Source organism: Arachis hypogaea, chromosome 18, assembly GCF_003086295.3.
Source record: "Arachis hypogaea cultivar Tifrunner chromosome 18, arahy.Tifrunner.gnm2.J5K5, whole genome shotgun sequence".
NCBI classification, from domain to species: Eukaryota; Viridiplantae; Streptophyta; class Magnoliopsida; order Fabales; family Fabaceae; genus Arachis; species Arachis hypogaea.
Window position 1 is genome coordinate 112,461,804 of NC_092053.1, and position 25,179 is coordinate 112,486,982.

At 32.4% G+C, this 25,179-nt stretch overlaps 2 protein-coding genes across 3 annotated transcripts; one reads left to right on the forward strand and one right to left on the reverse strand.

Annotated features, from left to right (window-relative positions):
• Window positions 1-9,380: 9,380 nt before the first annotated feature.
• On the reverse strand, window positions 9,381-15,226 carry LOC112772735 (E3 ubiquitin-protein ligase makorin). Its single transcript, XM_025817734.3, has 4 exons — window positions 14,910-15,226; window positions 13,406-14,257; window positions 13,102-13,171; window positions 9,381-10,141 (listed from the first exon to the last, which is right to left on the reverse strand). The coding sequence occupies exons 1-4, from the start codon at window positions 14,918-14,920 to the stop codon at window positions 9,713-9,715; spliced, it is 1,362 nt and encodes a 453-aa protein (XP_025673519.1). The 5' UTR covers window positions 14,921-15,226; the 3' UTR covers window positions 9,381-9,712.
• Window positions 15,227-20,913: 5,687 nt separating this feature from the next.
• On the forward strand, window positions 20,914-24,179 carry LOC112772736 (aspartic proteinase Asp1). Of its 2 annotated transcripts, none has more exons than XM_025817735.3 (9): window positions 20,914-21,411; window positions 21,788-21,905; window positions 22,001-22,227; window positions 22,614-22,847; window positions 22,945-23,083; window positions 23,160-23,354; window positions 23,449-23,521; window positions 23,634-23,718; window positions 23,804-24,179. In XM_025817735.3, exons 1-9 carry the CDS (start codon window positions 21,227-21,229, stop codon window positions 23,904-23,906), a joined length of 1,359 nt encoding a protein of 452 aa, XP_025673520.1. In that variant the 5' UTR covers window positions 20,914-21,226; the 3' UTR covers window positions 23,907-24,179. The 2 variants fall into 2 exon arrangements, with proteins under 2 accessions (XP_025673520.1, XP_025673521.1); XM_025817736.2 differs by having other exon boundaries at window positions 23,160-23,261.
• The last annotated feature ends 1,000 nt before the right edge of the window (window positions 24,180-25,179 follow it).

Here is a 25,179-nt window from a genome sequence, read left to right on the forward strand (position 1 = left end):
ACTAAAAGATACTTATGGTTGGGTTGCCTCCCAATAAGCGCTTCTTTACCGTCACTAGCTTGACAGTCAGCTCCTCTAAGGAGGAGGATCATAGGGACTTAGATCTTCACCTCTCATAGTGAACTTCTTTCCTGTGCTCTCATGAATAAGCTCAACATGCTCTAGAGACAGGATCATGTTCATAGTGTGTGGTATGACTAGGCTTCTAGTGAACACCAACTTCATGCTAGGTGAGAAGTTCTCAATAGGAATCTTCTTGTTCCTCCAGCCCTTGGGTACTTTCTTCTTGGGGCCTCCTTCATCTTCGGTGGGTGGTGAATGCCCAATACCAAACTTAGATTTTATGTCAGGGGAAACTGTATGGCTTTCCACCAAGTGAGAGGGCTTAAACATTGAGCTTTGCAAGTAGGTACCTCCTTTGTTAGAAATTGATGGAGGTTTAAAAACCTTGAACAACAAATAGTCCTCATGCATCCTCAGGACTAATTCTCTTCTCTCAACATCAATCAGGGCTCTTCCAATAGCTAGTAATGGCCTTCCTAGGATGATGGAGTCATCTGTATCCTCTCCCGTGTCGAGTATCACAAAGTCCGCAGGGAGGTAGAGGCCTTCAACTTTTACTAGGACATTATCCACCAATTCATACGCCTGCTTCCGAGATTTGTCAGCCATCTTCAATGCTATCCTTGTAGGTTGTGCCTCTTGGATTCCCAGCTTCTTCATCACAGACAGAGGCATCAGATTTATGCTCGAACCAAGGTCACACAATGCCTTCTCAAATGTGATCGTCCCTATGGTACAGGGTATTAGGAAGCTTCCAGGTTCTGGCATCTTCTTGGGTAGCCTCCTCTGAACCACTGCACTGTACTTCTTAGTCAACACCACAGTTTCATCTCCCTTCAAGGCCTTCTTCTCAGAGAGTGCGCTTTTCAAATAGGTCGTATAGGGAGGCATCTTCTCCAACACCTCAACAAAAGAAATATTGATGTGCAACTTTTTAAAGATTTCCACGAATTGAGTCATCTGCTCATCCTTGGTCTCCTCTTGAAGCTTCTGAGAGTGTGGTGCTTCAGGCTCCTATGCCACTAATAGGGCATGTAACAATGTACCTCCAGTCTTTTCTTGAGCCTTTTCTTCCTTCAATTCCTCAGCAGCATGCATCTCTCTAGGCTCGGCCACCTTGCCCATGGTGAGGGCCTTACACTCTTCTCTTGGATTTACCTTTGTGTTATTGGAAAGAGTGTTAGGAGGTCTCTCAGGTATCCTCTTGGTCCCCACTTGTACTTTCAAGTTCCGAATTAAAGCTCTTGTCTCTTGTATAAAGCTGTGAGTGGTCTTGGAAAGTTTAGAGACTATTATGGCTAAGTCAGAGGTGTCTTGGCTCTAAGAGGGTTCTTGCTGCTACTTAGAGGGCTGAAACTGCCGGTTGTTAAACCTATTCTAATTTGTTCCACCCTGGTTTTTGTTGGAGCTCTGTTGGGGCTTCTGTAGCTGCTCTCTCCACCCAAAGTTAGGATTCTTCCTCCACCCCTGATTGAATGTATTAGCATAGGGATCATTATTGAGATTTCTGAAAGAATTTCCCACATAATTTACTTGCTCAGTGGTGGGTTGAGCATAGCCACTTGCGTCCTCTTGGTTGTAGCTCCCAGTCATGTCATAGAATGCATCTTGAGTATAGACAATTGAGACTTGCATCCTGGTCAAGTGCTGAGATATCATACTAATCTGCTAGGACATGAGCTTGTTTTGAGCCAAAATGGCATCTAGTGTGTCCACCTCCAAGACTCCTTTCTTCTGAGTAGTCCTAGTTTTCATAGAGTTCCTCTCAGAAGTGTATAGATACTAGTTGTTGGCAACCATCTCAATAAGCTCATTAGCCTCTTCAGGCGTCTTCTTCATATGCAGGAAACCACCTGCAGAGTTATCCAGTGACATCTTGGCCATCTCAGAGAGGCCATCATAAAAGATCTGCAACCTAGTCCATTCCGAGAACATTTCAGAAGGACACTTCCTGATCATCAGCTTAATCTCTCCAAGGCCTCATAGAGGGACTCTCCATCTTTCTGTCTGAAGGTCTGGACATCCACCCTAAGCTTAGTCAGCTTCTGAGGTAAAAAAAAAATTTGGTCAGAAATTCAGTGACCACCTTGTCCCACGTGTCTAGGCCCTCATTGGGTTGAGAATCAAGCCACTGCTTTGTTCTGTCCCTCAGAACAAATGGGAAAAGCATGAGCTTGTAGACCTCAGGATTCACTCCATTTGTCTTTATAGTGTCACAAATTTGCAAGAATTTAAAGATGAATAAGTTTGGGTCTTCCTGTGGGAGTCCATGAAACTGGCAGTTTTGTTGTACCAGAGTGATCAACTATGCTTCAACTCAAAATCATTAGCACCAATGGCGGGCACTAAAATACTGTGCCCATAGAAGTCAGGAGTGGGTGCAGTGTATGAGCTGAGCGTCCTTCTTGCTTGCTCATTAGCATTCGGGTTTCCTCCATTAGGGTCCATGGTGAGCTCTTCGGCTTCCTTCTCAAAAGTTTCCTTGAGATTCTCTTTGGCTTTGTAGGCTTTAGCTTGTTGCAAACGCCATCTCAAGGTCCTCTCAGGCTCAGAGTCAAACTCAAGAAGGGGTTCTTTGTCCCTGTTCCAGCTCATAAACAAACAAGAGACAAAGAAAAAGTGGGAGTCTCTATGTCAAAGTATGAAGGGCTCCCAGTGAGATATCCTAAAAAATAAGAAATAAAATAAATTAAAGTAAACAACTAAACTAAAATTTCGAAAAAAGGAATGAGAAATTAACCTAAAAATTTTCGAAAACTAAAAAGAGAAAAATACTAAAGTTTTTGAAAATAAAAAAAATGTTAAAGGGACACCAAACTTAAAATCAGAAATTCAAGGAAAATAAAAAAAACAATAATCAAAAATTAAAAGAAAAATAAAGGTAAAAATTGAAAATTAAAAGAAAAAGTAAATAAAAAAAACTAATAAAAATACCTAATCTAAGCAACTAGACAACTGGTAGTTGTCAATCACAAACAATCCCCGGCAACGGCGCCAAAAGCTTGATGCGCGAAAAGAGATTTCGCACAGCTTAACCGGTAAGTGCACCGGGTCATCCAAGTAATACCTCAGGTGAGTGAGGGTCGATCCCACGAGGATTGTCGAACTGAGCAAGCAGTGGTTGTCAAGTTGGTTTAGTTAGGCGAATCAAAAAGGGTTTTGAAGGTGGCAACTGGCATGAAATAGTAAATAAGGAAGTAAAGAAAGAAAATAAAAGGTTTGGTGTAAAAACAGTGAGAGAAAACAGTTAACGCTTCGGAGATGTTTACTTTTTCAGATTAAAAGTTCTTACCAACTATTTTAACAATGCATGATTCATTCCATGGCAATCTGTAAATGTCTAAACCCTAATCTCTTAGTGATTTAGCCTCCTCTAACCTTCATTAACCGCCATTCTCGTGGTCACTTAATTCCGATTAGAGGGTTAAGGTCAAAAACTAGTTTATGGCCACAAAAATCCTAATTATCCAAAGCTAATAGAATTATATGTCACATATCCCAATTAGTTCATGTAATTAGCAATTTAGGAGAAATTTGTTTTCAAGCTGTTGTTCAAGCGAGATAACTCTGTCGAGAATCATAAAAACTCAAGTAGAATAAGGGTCATACTGTCGTTCCACTCAAATTCATAAGATTAAGAACAAAAACAATCCTTGAAATTGAATCAAAACATTAATTAAAATAGAAGAATAATAATCTTAATCCATAGAAATAAACAGAGCTCCTAACCTTAACCAATGAGGTTTAGGTGCTCATGACTTACACAGAAAAACTAGGGTTCTGAAAACTGCGGAAAGGCGAAGATCAGGGATCCCCTAAAGGGTGGATCTTATTCCTTAAATACTAACCTAATTTGATATGGAAATAAAATAAAATAATAAATTCTCAGACTAAAAGATATTGTTTGTAAATAAAAATTACAAAAAGAAAATAAAATATAACTAATAAATACTAAATCCACTTGGAAGGCCCAAAGAGGGGAAATTCGGACTGCACTGCTGGCGTTAAACGCCATTTTGGGCGTTTAACGCCCCATAAGGAGTAGTGCGCTTCTGGCCTTAAGTCCCTTGCTGGCACTAAACGCCAGCCCAAGGGGGTGCTGCCAGCTTTTTTGCTTTTCAGCTCCAAACTCTGTCAAATTGCTCTGAATTTCACCTGAAATCATAGAAACACTAAAACAACTCAAAGTAACATCCAAAGGGGATTTTTGCATTAAAATCAAGCAAAACTAAATAAAATTTAACTAAAAATAACTAAAAAATGATAGGAAAAATGGTACAAGATGCTCACGCATTAGTTATTGCATCTACTACAGGGGAATATGGTTCTTCATAATCTATACCGGGACTTTGTGAAAAACCTTTCACCACAAGTCAAGTTTTGTAGCATACAACTTCATATTTCTCATTTGTTTTCTCACAAATACCCATATGTATCCAACAGGTTTTACATCTTCTGGTGTACGGACTACAGGTCTAAAGACTTCACGTTTTGCAAGTGAGTCTAACTCAGCCTTCATAGCTTCTTCACATTTCAACCAATCATTCCTTTGTCGATATTCTTCTACTTTTCTTGGCTCAAGATCCTTACTTTCATAGATGATGTGTAATGCCACATTATACGCAAATATTTCATTGACAATTATTTTATTTCGGTTCAATTTTTCTTCTGTAAAGACAAAATTTATTGAGATCTCACAATTTTCATAATTTTTAGTATTTTCAGGTACCTGAACGCCTTCTGGCGTTAAAACTATATCAAAATTTTGGACAACTGCAGGTGTCTTTACTATGTCTTTATCCTTTTCAACAGGAATAGTATTTACCTTTTTTCTTTTTTGAGGATTATTGTCTTTGGAACCGACAGGCCTACCACACTTCTGACGTGAATTTGTTTTGGTGGCCATTTGTCTGACTGGGATGTCAATTGGATTGGACCATTGGTATATAGGATTTAATAATCCTTTTCATATAAGAAAATGCATCAGGCAATTTATTTTCTATTCTTTGCAAATGTATAATCTTTTGAACTTCTAGTTCATATTGTTCTGATCGAAGATCTAAATGCATCAAGGATTATGCATTCCACTAAGTTCTTTTTCAAGAAGCTTTTTCTCTCCCCCTAATGTTAGAAATTTTGATTTATCAAAATTACAATCTGCAAATTGAGCTTTAAACGCATCTCCTGTTTGTATCTCAAGATACCTCACTATAGAGGGAGAATCATATCCTACATAAATTCTCAATTTTCTTTGGAGTCCCATTTTGGTGCGAGAAGGTTGGACAATTGGGACATATATCGCACACCCAAGTATCTTTAAATGGGAAACATTTGGTTGCTGGCCAAAAGCTAATTGCAGAGGAGAGAATTGATGGTAACTTGTTGGCCTCAATTGAATAAGTGCTGCAGCATGTAAAATGGCATGCCCCAAACAGAGGTTGGAAGATTTGTTCTCATAAGTAAGGGTCTAGCAATTAATTGGAGGCATTTAATAAGTGATACTACTAACCTTTTGTGTATGAACATGAGCTATTGGATGTTCAACGCTTATTCCGTTAGCCATACAATAAGCATCAAAGGCTTGAGAAGTGAATTCACCAGCATTATCATGACAAATTGCTTTGATTGGATTTTCTGAAAATTATGCTTTTAATCGAATAATTTGAGCAAGTAATCTCGCAAACGTCAGGTTGCGAGAAGACAATAAACACACATGTGACCATCTTGAAGATGCGTTTATTAGGATCATAAAATATCTAAAAGATCCACATAGTGGATGAATAAGTCCACATATATCGCCTTGAATCCTTTCTAAGAATTTAGGAGACTCAAGTCCAATCTTTATTGGTGATGGCCTTAAAATTAACTTTTCCTGAGAACATGGAGCACAACAAAATTCACCGGATTTAAGAATCTTCTAGTTCTTTAGTGAATGTCCATGGGAATTTTCAATAATTCTCCACATCGTTGTTGTTCCAGGATGACTCAATCGATCATGCAAAATTATAAATTCATTTGGGCTAGTAAACTTCTGATTTACAATGGCATATGATTCAATTACACTAATTTTAGTATAATATAACCCAGAAGAAAGTGATGACAACTTTTCTAATATAACTTTTTTATTTGAATCATGAGTTATGAGACATAAGTACTCCTGATTTCTCTCATTCATTATTTCAATATGATATCAATTTCGGCAAATATCTTTAAAACTCAACAAGTTCCTTAGAGACTTGGTAGACAATAGTACATTATTTATTATGAATTTTGTTCCTTTGAAAAATAAAATTATAGCTCTTATAGAGCCTTCTATCATATTGCCTGAGCCATAATAGTATTAACATATTCTTTTTTTGGTACAAGATGAGTAAAATATATATTACTTTTGAGAATGGTATGTGAACTTGCACTATCCGCAAGGCAAACATCTTCATTATATATCCTTGCCATTTTCTTCCAAGACAAATAATAATAATAAATGAGTAGCAGTATATATGCACAGTGAAATTGTATTCCTAATTAAAATTGTTTTTTTAAGAAGTACTATACATAGTATCATATACTAAAAATTTTATTATTATTATTATTTTAGAACTTGACACATTTATTAATTTTAAAATTCATAAACATAAATATTTTATGAAACATTATTTATATATATCATACTTAAAATTCAAATACATAGGGAATAAAACTTAACAAAAAATTTTTTACATTATTTATTTATATGAGTACTTTAACAAATTCACATATTAAACTTTTTCATCATTGATCAAACGGTCAATATTTCTTTCAAGATCCTAAAAAAATCAGATACTTCATAATGAATGATGTAATTTTTAGTAACATCCTTTGAAATAAAATTCGTCTCCTTTCCTTTGTTATCCTTTTTCAAGGATACTTGATAAAGATCAACTAGGTGCCTCGAGATACAACAGGTACGCGACCAATGGGTCATTTCCACCACAACGGAAACATTTATTCTTTGTTGATTTATTTTGCCCATTATTTCTTTTTTTATCCCGCTTCTCGTGAGATCCTTGCTTGTGAACATAATTTTTTTCTTCCATAAATTTTCTTGTTACCAAAACTTTGCCATTTACCTCTTTTGAGGTTATGATTTACCGCATTTGCTTTAGAAAATAGGGCAGCACCATCTGGGCGCGCTTCATAAATTTTTTTAAAGCAATCCATTGTTACGTTCAACAACAAGAAGGCAAGAAATTAACTCAGAATATTTTTTAAATTCTTTTTCTCAATACTGCTACTGCAGGAGCACATTCGAGGTATGGAAGATCGAGAAAGTTTTCTCTAACATGTCATTATCAGTTTTCTTTTTCCCACATAATTTCATTCGTGAGGTAATTCGAAACATTGTTGAATTATATTCATTTATGGATTTAAAATCCTGTAGACACAAGTGTGTCCACTCATATCGACTTGAGAAAGTATCACTGTCTTTTGATGATTATATCTTTCTTCAAAGTTCTTCCACAAATCTGCAGGATCTTTTAGTGTGAGATATTCATTTTTTAATCTTTCATCAAGATGACGACGAAGGAAGATCATGACTTTGACTTTATCATTCTGGGATATATTATTTTCAGCATTAATGGTATCTCCAAGATCTATTGAATCAAGATAAATTTCGGCATCTAATATCCATGATAAGTAATTGTTTCCAGATATATCAAGAGCATTAAATTTAAGATGAGAGAGTTTTGACATAATAAAAATTTATTACCTGAGTCTTTCTAAATTTTGATCAGAGCCTCGTGTTGATAACGTATTGTAAAATAAATAAATAAGAGAGAGGTAATAAAATAAAAATAAAAAAATATAAATAAAACACTCTAATATTAGTATTCACTAATATTATTATCCCACTTTAATAAAAATAATTCATATATTAATATTGTATATGTTGCAGCATAAGTATATGAAGAGAGAAAAAAAAAGAATTGTTTTATATTCGTATTGTTGTGTTTATTGTCAGAGACTTAAGCGTAAGCCGCTTAAGCCTCTATTTATACACACATTAAGCTTTAATTTTTCAAACTTTATTAAAAAAAAGGTAGAAACTCAGGTGCAGTCGACTTCACGTGAAGTTGATAGTTGAGAGTCGTTAGATGAAAATTTAGTCAAATTAGTCAAACCATCTAACGGCTCTCAACTATCAACTTCACGTGAAATCGACTGCACCTGAGTTTTCACCTAAAAAAAAATTTAAACCTTCTTTCATCGAAAAACTGAGTCACCCAAATATTAATGGACATTCAACTCATTCCTCGTCCTTATCACAATAGGAGAGACATACAAACACAATATATATTTTATATCTCTCCCACTATATATAAAAACAATGATCTATAGAAATGGTCAATATCTACATTTAAAAAAAAAATCATCAATCAATTAAAGGTAAGAAATAGGTAAGCTATAATTTTGAAAATTGAACGAAACCAGCAGATTCAACTGGTTGAACCAAGAAACGTAGGTCAAGTTGGTTTCGTTCTTAAACAAAACAATTCGTTCCAAAATAGGTGGCAAACCAAAAAATAGGTAAAAAATTCATGAGTTGAACTAAGTCGTAAATCAACTGGTTTTCCAATTAATTCAAATTAAAAAAAAAAATCCAGCTAAGTATGAACTGAACCTAATACTCTTCCTCATCTTTAGCTGCTTCTCCCATTGAGTTTGCCTTGTCATCTCCTCCTACATTCCACCTTCTAACTGTCATCTTTGGACACATTTCTGATCCCTCTCTTGCCCATTTATTGTGGTTTTTTTTAAGTTATTGTTGTGTGTGTTTAGACTTTAGACTTTTAATAGTTAATTAGTTATTGAAGTTACCTATGGTTGGATTTAGCTGCTGCTTGTTGTAAATTCACTAAAATTATAATAGTTAACGTTGTGATGATTAATTGAATTAATTGTTAATTGGGTTGATAGTTTACTTAATTTTATTGTTGTACAACTTATTTGTATACTTACATGGGATTATGTGACTTTAGCTGGTCCATACTTCTAATTATTTGTGTATTTTTGAAATTTACATTAGAATATATTTATGCTTTTGTGTGTTTAGTTATAATTTTATATATTACTATAATTTAGTTGGTCTATAATTACATACAATCCCCTTTCATTATATCCCAAGTTTGATTTCACAGGAACCGTTTAGCAATGAAATAAATAACACTTCATTATTTGAAAAAAAGTACTGAGTTGTAAATGTTATATAGCACTTCCAAACGAGACCATAAATCATGAAAAAGAGAACTGTCAGGTAGATAGTAGAACTTAGAAGCAACTTATGAGACGTCAAGATAATCCCCATCAAATATAAACTTACAAGCATTTGTAGAATAGCTTACTTAACGTAAGAATTACAAGCCAAAACTCGACGGGCAATTTGTGCCAAGACCAAGCAAAATCCTCAAGCCAAAACACCTTCAAATAACATGATATTATAAATATACAAAATGTCAAACCAATCTGAATACCAGTTATAGACACCCGCAATAGCATCACCAAACTAAAGTAAGGATCATGAAGTTACTGCCCAATGTTTTCCAAAATAAAACACCGCAAAGGCAACACTACTTCAAGAAAACAAGGTTAAAAGTATGGGCTTTTTATATAACTAATAAATTTCATCATCACTGTCTTCCTCGTCTTCTTCAATATTAGAATGCATCATCATTGAAAATAATGCTGCCTCCATTGGATCCAATGCATCATTTCTAAAATCATCCGGGCCAAAGTCATCGACACCAGAAGCCAATGCTTCAGCCAAGGAAGTCATCCGAATGAAATCCACGTCATCATCTTCCTCGGAATCAAAAGGGCAAGGACCTGGTCCAGTGACCAGCATGTCTGAGATAGCCATCATTTCATAGGGATCCATCTCATCAAACATGTCATTGTCCCTCATGATGGAATATAATTCTCCACCTGATAAATCAACATCACCCAGCATATCCAATACATCATACATATCAAGATTGTTCGGTCTTCGTCTAGGTGGTGGCCTCTTATGAATCCATGTGTATGAACCAGGTTTCACAGTGTGCTGAAAATAACAGATATTGAACACATTAAAGGAGTAATCAAAGGGAACATAGATACAAGAAAGATGAACACAACCAAACTCAAGCCTCAAAAGTCATAAATGTCATTATTTCAAATGAGGGGAATCACAAACAGAATCAACTTCAAGTAATCCTTTATTTCTGAAGACCAAATTGAACCACTGGAATGACAGTAGCAACCTACAAATCCTAACCTGGCTTGTTTCCAAAACACTGCTAATTATTTTTCCATGGCTCATCATCCATTGCTGTTCAGTTTCTATGAACGCTCAACTAATTTCAGTAACACAACAAATACATACCCCACCAAATGAAGTATCATTTTAGGTGTCCCAACATATTACAGGTACAAGTAAAATTGTAAAAATAACTATATAGCTAAAATAAAAATTTAAAAAAGGGGAGAGAGAGAACAACTTATATATAACAAAATTTGTGTATATGTCTTGATTCGGTTAAGGAAAATATACTGTAAAAGCAACCGTCATTGTCTTTATAAAATATTCGTTTTATTTTAATCCCTATAAAAAATAGGTTTTGGTTTTGGTCCTAAAAAATTTGTTACATCAGGTACAAACTAAAATGTTGACAAGGCAAGATGTGCCACATCAGCATTTAATCTGCCACGTCAATACTTAGTGAAAATTAATGGTGGAGACTAAAATAGACAACTTTTAAATTCTACTGGATCAGAACCAAGAGAAATTTTATAAGGAACAAAACCAAAAAATAGATTGGGGGGAGAACCACTCTTCTTCAATACAACATCAAACATCCCATATTACTCAATGTGTGACTTTGACCCCATAATGCCCAAGTCCCCAACAAATAACAATACACTGGCCTCAGAGAGCCAACGTCAATAGCGGTTATCGTCTATCAATATTTGGTGTTTACTTTAATTCAGCCTATTCGTAACCCTTTCCATGCCACCAACAACCAGGCTCTGATACTATTGTTAAGTGCCTAAGAAGAAAAGTGGAAAACCAAACCTTAGAAGCTAGCTATTAAGGGCGAAGAACTACTCTTTTTAAATACATCATCAAGCATCCCATATTACTCGACTTGGGACTTCGAGCACCCCATAATATCAAAGTCCCTAACAGCACCAGTTTTCGTTTTACTATTGTAAACCAAACCATACAGTTTTTAGCACTCATAGCTGAAACAAATACCAAAATGAATTTTCTTGACCTATATCATCCTCTCACCACATCATACATAATTTTCCCCATGAACGGAATCTTCTCTTAAGAATAAGATGCTATGTACTTTAAAGAAATCTAACATTCTCTGACATTTACTGTAAAAGAAGCATTGGTAAAACATTGAGTTCTGATTTAAACACAAAGGAAGAGAAATTTGAATCAGCCTGCACTCAAAGACCTAAAAACGGAGGCAAAGAAAACAAGTTTCCAAGACTAATTCAAAGAATAAATATTTCAAATAGTTGATTTCGCGAATACATGTTGATAACTAAATTTTCATCATATCCATGCACAGTTTTTGATGGCAGATGGCAGCTCATGGTGGAAGGGTAAAAAACTGCCATGAGGTTATAACTAATGGCATTGCGGCAAATGGTGGAAAAATAATATATAAAATATAAATAAAACTACTAAAAAGATAAAGAAAAGTTTATATCTAAACTACTAACTAGTGATACTTTATCAATAATAATATGAAACTATTTATCCATATTATAATAATCAATATTAAAGATTAAAACTAATATCAAGTTGACATAAATAATAATAATATTAATCTTAACTACGCAGCAGCAGAAGCAAATTGAGGGTTTAGAATAGACGATGAGAATAAAAAAATTTGACGGGTGATAATAGGGAAAAAGAAAAGGATTACAATGGAACAACAAAAACTTGGGGGTTTAGAATATAAAGAAAAAAATGATGCAGCTTAGAGAAGCACCATCGTTGTCAATGTCCCATGCCTCTGTGCCGTTGCATTCTATTACTTTGTCATTGTGGTCTTCCCCTGCAGAATAGGGTGATGCTGTTGGCAGTAATGCTGTTGCATCGCAAGACTTCATCTTCCTCCAGCAGTAGACAGGGAGAGTGAACGACATAGAGTAGAGAGAGCATGAAGAGGTAGAATACGAGAGCTAGAGAAGGCTGTCTTATAAATGTTAGGTTTAGGGTTACTAAAATGACCAAAAGACCCTCTAATTTTTTAAAAAATATATCCAAAAAAACCTGCCAAACTTGTATAATGCACCTCTGGATGCAGCTATTTACTTAAGGAGTATTGGTTAATTATAATATTTTGATTCTTTCTTTTTTAAAACAAAAAAAGATTATGGAAATTTGAACCAGCCCACAATCAAAATGTAAACACCCAAGAAAGGAAGAGGAAACAGATTTCCAGGACTAAATCAATTAGATAATGAAAACGATCATAGATAAGACAAATAGATAATTTAGTATTTTGTAATCCTGATTAGTACTCACTCCAAATATGACCATTAAATAATCAAATTCATATATTTGATGGGAACCAGCCATGGAAATGAGCCTTAGATTAGTTCTGAATTAGTTGGTATACAAATTAACGGGAAAGTGATCAAGAATTCAGATTGAATGAGTAGGGGCTTTAGATATTGTCTTCAAATTAGTTTGAAATTGATGTTACTTTCTTTTCTAATTTTCTGAACCATTACTATCATTATGACCTAATGCTTTAAGAGAGAAGATGCAACATATGCATGGCAAAATGGATGAATTTAATTGCAACAATCAGACTTAATAATAATGAGGAAGTTGTACGTATGACAAATTTTCATATAAAGAACAAGGAGAAACACACAGTGAGCAATTTACTGCTAAAAGAATAATGGCTTTATCATCACCAAGAGTCATGGTAATCAAACAATCCAAAGGGGAAATACATGAAAGAAAGCAAGAGACAAGATAAACTCGAGTACCTTGTAGAAACAACTGGTCCCAAATGGACAGTTTCCATCTCCAAAGTTAAAATGTTTACAATCAATTAACCTGAAAATAGACAATAATTAGTCAGTTAAAATGTCAACAATTCATGATCTGGGTAATATCAAATAAGTTCACAGAAATTGGATCATGTATGTTATATGCAATTCTTCTTGAATATATATATATATATATAAAGTAGCAATAAGTGATGTAACGAATATTTTCACAAAATATCACACACACGGGCACACAAAAATAATTATCAGGTGTGTAGCAGAAGGTGAGAAAAAAAATTACTTGCAGTTTGCCTTGTAGTTATCAATAATTTCCTGTTTCTCTTCCTTTGTAGAATACCAAATACCACTTGGAATGACAAAATATGATAGTTTGCGGCACACAGGGCAGGTTCTCACTGTATTAGTAGTATTATTAAAGTCCATTCCAGAGGTTGGGGCACTACTACGCCAGTTACGGATACAGGATATACAAAAAGCATGGTCGCATTCTGGAAGCAACCCAAACTTACATTCAGCCGGCTTAGGTTTCGATAGAACACGCTCAAGACAAACATTGCATTCTATTTCTTGACTATCTTTCAAACTCTGTAGGTATTTTTCCTTTTTCTCGCAAGTCCGCAAATGATTGTCTTTTACCCTTCTATCAGTGGGATGCAAGCAATATTTTCTACAGTATAAACATTGATTTCCATGAACACGAGAACATTTATCTCCTAGAGGGCAGTTTGCAGCAGCAAATGTACAAAGAAGATGCTCAGATGGTATCGCACTACTAGTACTTGATTCACTAACATCACCATTCCCTAGATAGTCCTGATGCTTATGTAGTGAACGCCTTGCATGCTTGTCAGACGGAGATATCTTTGTGGCTTTTGGAACCCAACTTGACGAAGCTCCTTGAATAGTATGAGCTGCAGCAGAATCCAAAACAACAGATTGGCATCCATTTGCTGAAGATGATGCTTGAGAAACGTTGACATGCTTATATCTGCATCGACTACCATAAGCACAGAGTCCTTTTTGATGGAATGTGCAAATCTGCTGTCCAGAAACATCTGTATCTTTTCTCTCATGATAAAAATCACATTGCTCCCCTTTCAAACATGCTCCTCGGGCATAAAACTTGCAAATCCTAACACAATTATTAGAGTTTTTTAATTAAAAAAATATATATGAATTAACAAACAAACAAACAAGAAACCAAGAAAGCCCATAAACAACACATAGGAAAATGGTAACAAAATACAAGCACAGGACATCATCATACAAACCAAAACCCTCAGGGTTAGAAATTCTTAAGCATTTTCACTTCACATAAATCTCGTTAGCATTAAAAAATCGTAAACCTAAGTTCAAGATTCACCCTCATATGCTATATTATACTATAATAATCCGGGTCCCAGCTTAGTGAATCTTGCAAGACTTTGTTCGAATCAATTTTAAAGAATGGCAAGTACGTTACCCATCCACAATCAATTTCCATGTCGCTAGTCACGATATAATCTATCACTAACCAAACAAGAACGACTCAAAACAAAAACCCTCCTTCTTTCTCTGCCCAGTTTCTGCAGCCCCAATTATCACATCACCAACCAAATCACACAAAAAAAAATAGGTAACAAAATTTACGAAATAGAAAGAGAGAAAGCATAAATTGAAAGGCCTGTTTGGTGAATCGATGGATCATGGGATGGGATCAGAAAGACAGGAACCAAAATAGTGCAATCGAACAAACAGGTAAACTAACAACAAACAATAATAATAATTTAGGGATTGAAACTAACCTTGTGGACATGGTTATGGAGGGAGAGAGGAGTCAGGATAATATTGGAGAAATGAAATGAGAGAGAATGAGAGAGAAAAGACAACGTTCGATTTTGGATTTTGATTTTCGGGAGAGAAAGGAAAACCTAAAGACAGAAGAGAGGAGGAGGACCCATTTGAAACGGGTTCAGAGGTTTTTGTTTCGTGTTTTTGGCGGTTGGAGATGCTTTCACAAATTCTAGCTTCCTTCACTATTCTCTGCCAGTTCCGATGATAATTTATATATATTTGTACTAATTAACTAAATCATCTCCTAATTTTAATCTCTAATAAATTTAATCATTACATGAGTCCCTAACATCTGATTTTATTAGAAAAACTAGTGTATGTTTTCGGAGTTAAACTCCAAAATGGTCTCTGAGATTGGCGTCGTGCACTAAAATTGTCCCTGAAATTTTAATTACACTAATTATGTCTTTGAGATTGAAAAAAGTACACCATATTAGTTCCTAACTTATTTTTTATTAACGACATTATGACATGGCATGATGACGTGGACTGTAAGTGATACGTGTCATTTCATGATTTGGCCACGTGTACCGGTATGATGATGTGGTGCCCAGTGACACGTGACATGCTGAAGTGGATGGTTGTGCCACGTGTCACAATGTTATTTGGCAACGTGTCCGTTTGAGCCACGTGTCGCAACAGTATTCGTCCACGTGTCATCCATTATGTCATCATTGTATATGCATCAAATTAGTCCCTCACTTTGCATTAAGTGACTCATTTTAGTCCTTGAAATTGAATGTGGTGCACCAAACTAATCTCTTCACCAGTTTTTTCTCATTTTTTTCTATAAATTCAAAATTCACAATATTTTTGAATGTATTAATTTCAATTCTATTTTTTCACATGTTCTTCAAATAAAAGTGTTTTTATAAAATATTTTTTCTCTTGCGAATACTCTAACCGCCGACTTAGAGTTGACGTGAAGGCTTTTCAAGCACCTTCACTACCATCTCCAACCTCTTTCAGTACTTTTATAAAATATTTTTTTTCTTACGGATACCCCTAATAACCGCCGTCTTGGAGTTGACGTGAAGACATTTCAAACTTCTCTTATTACCATCTCCGACCTCTTTCGTCTAGACTGCAGAGGTCAAAGATGGTAGTGAGGGTGCTTGAAGTGCCTTCAATCTAACTCATTTATTTTAATTATTAATTTATTGTTAAAAATACGTATTTTTTTTATGAAAAAAATGTGTCTAATCAATCATATAATTATTTTTTATAATAACATACTTATATATTACAAAATTTACCAATGTTAAATTATTAAAAAAATTATATAATTAAAACTAAAAAGTAAAATCTTAAAAATTTTTATGAAAGCACTTGTATTTAAACGATATATGAAAAAATAGAATTGAAATTAGTGTATCCAAGATATTAAAATTTTAAATTTTAAAAAAATAAGAAAAAATTGGTGAATGGACTAGTTTGGTACACGACATTCAATTTCAAGGACTAAAATGAGTCACTTAATGCAAAGTGAGGGACTAATTTGGTGCATATACAACGATGACATAATGGACGAATACTGTTGCGACACGTGGCACAAACGAACACGTGGCCAAATAACATTGTGACACGTGGCACAACCATCCACGTTAGCATGCCACGTGTCATTGGTCACCACATCATCATATCATTACACGTGGCCAAATAATGAAGTGACACGTGTCCCTTATAGTCCACGTCATCATGCCATGTCATCACGTCATTAATGAAAAATAGGTTAGAGACTAATATGGTGCATTTTTTTCAATCTCAGGGACGTAATTGGTGCAATTGAAATCTCAGGGACGATTTTAGTGCTTGACGCCAATGTCAGGGACTATTTTGGGGTTTAACTCTATGCTCCCGTGTCTTACACGGATAATATATAAAATTATATAATTTTTTATTTAAAAATTAAACAAAAAATATATATAGTAATTATTATTATAAATATTTTATAATTTAAAAATATTAAAAAATAATTAGTATTTGTCTTAACCAATTTAAATTGGTTGAATAGTCATTTTATTTGTCTGCTTAAGTAAGTATTTGAAGTTCGAATCTCGCATTATGTGTATAACAATATATTAGTTAGCGACAAACCCTTAATAAATAGAGTATTAATATGTTGTAGATTAGTTTTTGGCCTGTCGAGTTAAAAAATTCGTAGAAAAAAATGTAGTTGTCTTCAAAATAGATTAATTTCTTATTAGTAGTAAGGTTTAATTACTCTATTGGTCCCTATAGTTTCGCAAAATTTTCAATTAGCTATGTCTTTATAGTTTTTTTCCTTTTAATTGAGTTCTTGTACCAAATTTTATTTTTGATTGAGTCTCTATACTTTTTTTTCCTTTTATTTGGGTCTTTGCACCATTTTTTTTTAATTGGATCACTATACAATTAAACAAATTACTGTTAAGAATGACCTATTTGAAAAAAAAAATTGGTGCAGAGACCCAATTAAAAGGAAAAAAAGTATAGGAACCTAATTAAAAATTTCGCAAAACTATAGGGACCAATAGAGTAATTAAACCTATTATTATTTATGTACTAATATAATATCTATTATCGATTATTAGTTAGTATAAAGAGAAACCAATAACAACTCTTGTTATTCAATATATAAATTATTCTATTGAAAAATAAATTAGTATTTTTTAAACTGATAAATATATTTCTTTCTAATTTCTTACACCATTTTGTTTGACAATGTTTATCTTTAAAGAATAACAAATGACCACACTATCCTACAATTTGATATACAAAGTAATTTCTTATCTTGAAATTAATTCTGGTTAGCGAGATAAAATTTAAATTATTTTTTTATTTTTGTACTCAAATTTAAATTTAAATTCAGAATTGATTAACAACATATCATTTTCTAATTTTAATAACAAAAATAAAATTAATTAGGTGCAAAATATTTAACATTTAATAATTTCAATCATTTAAATTTTAGTTATCAAAAATTGTGTTAAAAATTAATCATAAACGTAATAATTGATAATAGATATTATATTAGTACATAAATAATAATAGGTTTAATTACTCTATTGGTCTCTATAATGTCGCAAAATTTTCAATTAGGTCCCTATACTTTTTTCCTTTTAATTGAGTTCTTGTACCAAATTTTCCCTATCTTTTTATTTGAGTCCCTGTACCAAATTTTTTTAGTTAGGTCCCTATACAATTAAGCCAATTACTATTAAAAAGGAGCTAATTGAAAAAAAATTGGTGTAGAGACACAATTAAAAAAAATATAGAGACCTAATTGAAAATTTTGTGAAACTATAGAGACCAACAGAGTAATTAAACTATAATAATATCTAATGTATTAATTATTTATTTTTTTGACATCACTAATATATAATCTATTGAAGATTGATTTATTGTCCAATTTTTTTTATAAATTTTGTAATATGAGAAAATAGTGATCTTATTTTTTATTATTATTTAATAAATTATTCAAGATTCTTTAATTATGTAATTAACTTTTTTTTGTGACTAATTATGTAATTAACTTAATAACCTTTATTATTGTTTTTATACTATTTATATATTTTTCACTACTAATAAGTAAGTAGGTATTTATACTATTGTCCTAGATGATTTACTTATTTAATATGTTAAATAATATCTTGTATCTTAAATTCATTAAATATTAAGATGAGAAAAATTGTGCAATAAATTATATAAATAGTCATTACAAAATAAAAAAAAATATTTATCATATATAATAACCGTTGATATATGTAGTGTCATGTATATATTAGGATTATCTATTTTAATTTTGTGAGTGATTATTATTATTTTTATTTTTTCATTACATTAGTAAATAATATTTAAAATTAAAAATAAAAGATTATTAAAATTTTTTAATTTGAATTAAAAATTCTTGTAAATATATTCAATTTTTATATATACTAAGTGTTATAATATTAAATATTATAGTATTTGTTATAACAATGACTCAAACTATTAATCCAAGATATATTTGGGCTTAACAAGATTTTAATGTAAGTAAGATCAACCAAGTCCATTGTTAGGTCCCAAATTCGATTTAGATTTATTACTTTAAAGGACCAACGCAGATAAAATCTACGTATTTCCTCTCAAATTGGTTCAAATTAAATTTTCATTGCTAGTTAAGTATCATAATTGATACTCAGGAAAGCATAGCAAACCCTCTTCCCGCTCCTCACTCCCCCGTTAAAAAAATGCAATCATCCTTTCTCTATCTTTGCAAATCCTTTATTTAATTATCTTCTTAAAAAATACACCAATACAGATAAAATAAGAGAGAGAGAGGAGTTAGGATAATATTGGGGAAATGAAATGAGAGAGAAAAGACAACGTTCGATTTTGGATTTTGATTTTCGGGAGAAAAAGGAAAACCTAAAGACAGAAGAAAGAAGGACCCATTTGAAACGGGTTCAGAGGTTTTTGTTGCGTGTTTTTGGCAGTTGGGGGTGCTTTCACAAATTTCAGCTTCCTTCACTATTCTCTGCCAGTTCCGATGATAATTTATATATATTTATACTAATTAACTAAATCAATTCCTAATTTTAATCTCTAATAAATTTAATCATTACATGAGTCCCTAACATCTGATTTTACTAAAAAAATTGTGTTGAAGTCAGATTTTTTGCATTAGAAATTAACATAGTTGTCTATATAAAAAGCTGACATTTTTAGCCAACAAACTATAATTTAAATGATATATTTTTTTAAAAAATTTAGATTTAAATTTCATTCCTAACTTAAAAAAAATTATATAATAAATTTAAAAATTAAATATATTAAAATTCAAATTTTAATATATTGATAATATAAATTTTTTATATAATTTTTTTATTAAATTTATATATGTAGATGAATTTTTAAATAATAAATTTAAAAATAATTATTTTTAATAATAATATATAATATAATATCTATATAAAATTAGTATATATTATATTATTTATGATAAAAATATATTTGCACTATGATGAAATTAACCATAATAAATTAAAACTAGTTTAATACTTACAAAAGATAAAATTTGTTTAAGAAAACTACAAAATTATTAAGTATATATTAATTTTATTAGAAAATACTGTGAATGTCCTTCACTCTTTTCTTTTTTTTCTTCCTCTTTTAAATGAAATTCTCTAACATAGGTATCAAAAATATAAACACATGTAAAAAGTGGCTATTAATTCATTGCACTGTAGATAATGCTTAATTTAGTTGTTAATTTTTTATTAAAAATTATTTTTATTTAATTAAAAGATGCAAAATATATACATATAAAATCGAATATAATAAAAAAAATTTATCAAAAATACTTAAAGATATATTAAAAGTTAGGAACATACAACAAAAATATTAAAATTTATACTTTAAAAATATTTTTTTGTAACAAATAAAAATTAAAAAAGTAATGAATAAATTGTTAAAATTAAAAGAAAAATTTAGAAAGATAAAAGCCAACTTTTTCATTAGTATTTTTCTAAAGTTATTTTATTCTTTTAATTTTTATGTATTGCTATTTTATTGATTAATTATTTATTAAATAAATTATTTTTATAATAAATAATTTTTTATTTAGTTAAAAAATGATTATGGTATTTAAAAAAATAATGTGAAAGAGACTATTTAAAATAAAAAATATTTTAAATTAATATTTTTAAATATAAAAATAAACTATATTAATATTAAAAAGTAAATATAAGATACAAGTACAAAATAAATAAAATATATAAGATAAGAGTACGGTTGAATTTAGTTTTAAAAATAGGAGTACCTTTTAAAAAGAATAGTACAGTTGAAAAAAAGAAAAAAAATACTTACTTTATCTATTATTTTTATTTTTTAATGTCAATTTTCACTTTATTCTTATTTAGATTTAGATTTACTCTTTTTTTTTTTTTCTTTATCTTTGCACTTCAAAAGAGTCTACTCCTATGTTGTGAAGTTTGGAGTTTTCCACTAATTTTTTTTCATATTTTTAGCTAATAAAAAAACGTTACCATGTATGAAGGACACGCCACCATACTTAGCAACGTAATAAAAGACAAATAAGACACGCTAGTAGTATACCTCTGTTTCAGTGTTTTTTGTTTTTTGGCCATTTTTTTGCGTTCCCTTCCTTTCTTAATCAAATCACAATTTCCAAGGTCCATCGCTTACTTCATTGAAATTAAAAACCTTACCTTCAAAGTTCAAACTTCTTGCGGTCTTCTTCTCTTTTCTATTCTTCAGCGGCAAGCAATTCCTTTCGTTTCCAAAAATGAGTGTCAAAAACTGGGGAATAGTAGCTTTGCACACGATTATGCTTTTTCTGTTATTTTCTGTCCTTTTTCCACTCACTTTCTCAGCAGTCAGTCAACCCCAAAACCACAAGAATCGAAATCCCAAAACTTCTGATGCTTCTTCAGCTGTTTTCCAGGTTGAAGGGAATGTCTACCCTCTTGGGTATGTCTCCTATTATTTCTTGGATTCCTTTTTAATGTCCCCAAGCTTTCATCCTTATCTTCAAGGAAAATAAAACTTTTTTTTTATTGTTGATTCTTCTCCAAATTATATTTCAGCATGATATTTTTCTTTAAATTTGTTGTGGGTTTGGTTTTTTGGATAGTTTTTCCTGTTTCTGTCTTTTGATGGGAGCTATGCTCATTGTTTTGAAACATTATTCAATCCCATGCGTTCTGAAATAAGTGTCTTATTTTGCTTAGGAAATTTCAGATTGATTCGTCAATATATCTGTTGACTTTCTAAAGTGAACTTTTTTCAATATCAGGTTTAAATTATACTACTTAGCAAATTTTTTTTAATGTTCCTCTTTTTACAGGCATTATACAGTGTCCCTAAGCATTGGCAATCCCCCCAAACTATACGATTTTGACATTGACTCTGGTAGTGATCTAACTTGGGTTCAGTGTGATGCACCATGTCAAGGTTGCACCAAGGTAAACATAGGTCCCATTATGAAATATTAATAGCAACCGTTTAGTCATTCCAAGCTTTTCATCTGGTATCTATCTTGTCTTTCGGCCTTTTGTAGCCACCAGATCAATTATATAAGCCCAAAAACAACCTTGTGCAATGTGGTGAAGAGTTGTGTGCTGGAATTCACTTATCAAATGAGTATCAATGTGCTGCCCCGTCAGACCAATGCGACTATGAGGTTGAGTATGCTGACCAAGGGTCTTCGCTGGGTGTGTTAGTCCGAGATCAGATTACCTTGCTGTACACCAATGGCTCTGTGGTACGCCCAAGGATAGGCTTTGGGTGAGTGTTTTCTTTCTATCCTTATGTGTGATATTGGTTGCACAATCATTATGGTAGATAGGGATACAAAGATAGACAATTTAGAAGGACAGAAAATGAGAGAAATTTGTGTCTTGAGAGTCTTAATGCGTTATTTTGTGTTACCTGCAACACCAAATACGTTTTCGTGTCCTTTCCTAACTACCAAATATAGATTTAGTATTTGAGTTCGTGTTGATTCAGCTACAAAAGTACTCTACTATCATTGGTTTTACCACTTTGATCATTGTCAATTATGAAATGATAGCAATATCAAATAAGAGTACTATTGGTGAATGATACTGCAGCAGAATTGTTATTTGCCTTCCTGAATTTATTTAGAGTTTCTTTTTCTTTTGTTTGGGTAGGTGTGGATATCATCAGAAGTATTTTGGTCTCAACTCTCCGCCATCCACAGCAGGAGTCCTTGGCCTTGGCAGGGGCATTGTAAGCTTTTTGTCCCAACTTCATGCTCTCGGTTTGATTCGAGATGTGGTTGGTCACTGCTTAAGTGTGAAAGGAGGAGGGTTTCTATTCTTTGGAGATGATCTCATTCCCTCGTCCGGAGTTGTTTGGATACCCATGTTTCCTAGTTCCTTGGAGTAAGTTTTTGTTGAAGTTCGTATATATTATTTAATTCCTCAAGAGATGCTTTTATTTTTTCTGTAAATGAGAAAGCTCACACAACCATTTCTTTAGAAAACACTACAGTGCAGGGCCTGCCAAACTTTTATTCGATGGAAAGCTTACGTCTATTAAGGATCTTGAACTTATCTTCGATAGTGGCAGCTCATACACATATTTGAATTCTGAAGCTTATCAAGCCATTGTTGATCTGGTAAGATAAGATAAGTGTTGTAGACATAAAACATTTCATCCCCTCTTATGACCCCTTTTGTTTACGTGAAATACAGATAAGTAATGATTTAAAGAGACAGAAATTGGAAAGAGCTATTGATGATGACTCACTTCCGATTTGTTGGAAGGGTGCAAAGCCTTTTAAATCCCTAAGTGAAGTAAAGAGCTATTTCAAGCCCCTATCATTGAGCTTCCAAAAAGCAAACAATTTGCAGTTTCAGCTACCACCAGAATCTTATCTAATTATTACTGTTGGCACCTTCTAAGACTATGAATAACATTTCTACCACTTTATTGAAGAGAACAAGAGAAATTATGCGCCTAACTTTCTGTCCTTTTCTACAGAAACATGGAAATGTATGCTTGGGGATTCTAGATGGCACTGAAGTAGGTCTCGAAAAACTTAACATCATAGGAGGTAAAGCTCAATGAAAACCAACAATATAAAATTTGATGTCAATCTCATCTTTCTTCCCCTTTCATTTGAAAATTTGATGGTAATACATTTTCTTTTCTAATTTGCTCAACAGACATCTCGCTACAAGATAAGATCGTGATTTATGACAACGAGAATAAGAAGATCGGATGGATGTCTGCCAACTGTGACAAGCTTAGGTTATAAGCCCAACTCTTCATATTTCTTTAATTGTGACATTAAATACGTATTAGAGAATTTTTGTCTTATTTTTTTCATTAACAGTGTGGATCGTGAAGTTGAAGAAGGTTTTCCACGCCGATATGCTACCGATTCCGGCATCTTTTCTGACCGGTGCCCCGCAATCTATGGTACAACAGAAAAATAAATGAGTTATTTGGCACAAAATGCTCACATGTAAATAAGATAGAACATATGATTACACATAGTACAGTATATCTATATGCTTAGTACAATATGTTATGCGTCATAAGCTAATGTTAATGAAACTATAGATGATGGGTTCCAATCCCAATAAGGGTAACTAATGGAGAAAAGTGTTGAAGCAGAGAGATTTTAAATGCCATCAATGCAAGATGTAGACTCACTATGGCTTCAATGATTTACTAATGTTGGAAATAAGTATTAAATATTACCCATACATTTAGGAACATAATTTTGTTGAATCAATATGCGCTGGATTTTGATGGTCAATTGGTCACTATGTATAGTAGCAATAATGTCACCCCTGTACACGAAATTTAATATAAAGATGAATTATGAAGATAATAGCACTAAAATTATTTAGAAAAGAATGACCAAGTATAATATTATAAGGACTATAGTAATTGACAACAAGATATTATTAGATATCCAAAATTTTAGTAAAGGATGCTCACCTGTGTGGTTTTAACCACACAGAACTTAAAACAGGAATACGTTCACGTGAGACACCCACAAAGTCACTGGATGATGGTTGTAGTATGTGATCACTCAGTTGTATTTTTTAAAAGATGAATGCTATGGTACTTATCACTTTTCAGAGAACATGATACTGAGACAGAGATAATCGGACGGAGACACTAAAAATTATTGTTTGTGTATTGTGTTTGGATACGATGTACAAGACACTAATGTAATGTCCAGTATTATGTTTGGATACACATGGATAAGACTAAAATATTATATAAAATGACTAAAATAAGTATATGATTTCAAATTTTCTACATCAAGTACAAACTAATTTAATGGAGAATGAGAGTACGTAAGAGTACATACAAAACTTGAAAAAATGTTTGAAGAGACCAACAATTTTAATAAAAAAATATATAATAGGATTTATATTAAAATAAAAATTATAAATATATTTATTTTATTTTTAAATTTATTATTAATATGTAGAATACATATGGTTAAGATTAATAAAAAATAGATCTGAGTTTGATTAATAAAAAATTTTGTTTAGGTTAATAAGGCAGATTAATTTTAAATAAAAAACCAGTTTTAAAAGAAAATTTCAAGACTAATTATAGAAAAAATAAGAAGGGATAATAGCGGAATAATAAAAAATATCTATGGACAAAAAGGAAAACAAAATTTATAAAAAAGTCCGTGTCCACTCTTTCAAATTTCGTGTCCATCATTGTCCTTCGTAAAAGAGT

Coding starts and splice junctions, on each gene's coding strand:
- LOC112772736 (XM_025817735.3), top strand. CDS start 21,227: ATGAGTGTCAAAAACTGGGGAATAGTAGCTTTGCACACGATTATGCTT. Junction 21,906..22,000: donor CATGTCAAGGTTGCACCAAG/GTAAACATAGGT, acceptor GGCCTTTTGTAG/CCACCAGATCAATTATATAA. Junction 22,848..22,944: donor ATGTTTCCTAGTTCCTTGGA/GTAAGTTTTTGT, acceptor CCATTTCTTTAG/AAAACACTACAGTGCAGGGC.
- LOC112772735 (XM_025817734.3), bottom strand. Junction 13,172..13,405: donor AACTACAAGGCAAACTGCAA/GTAATTTTTTTT, acceptor GTCTATTTTCAG/GTTAATTGATTGTAAACATT. Junction 10,142..13,101: donor GGACCAGTTGTTTCTACAAG/GTACTCGAGTTT, acceptor TGTTATTTTCAG/CACACTGTGAAACCTGGTTC.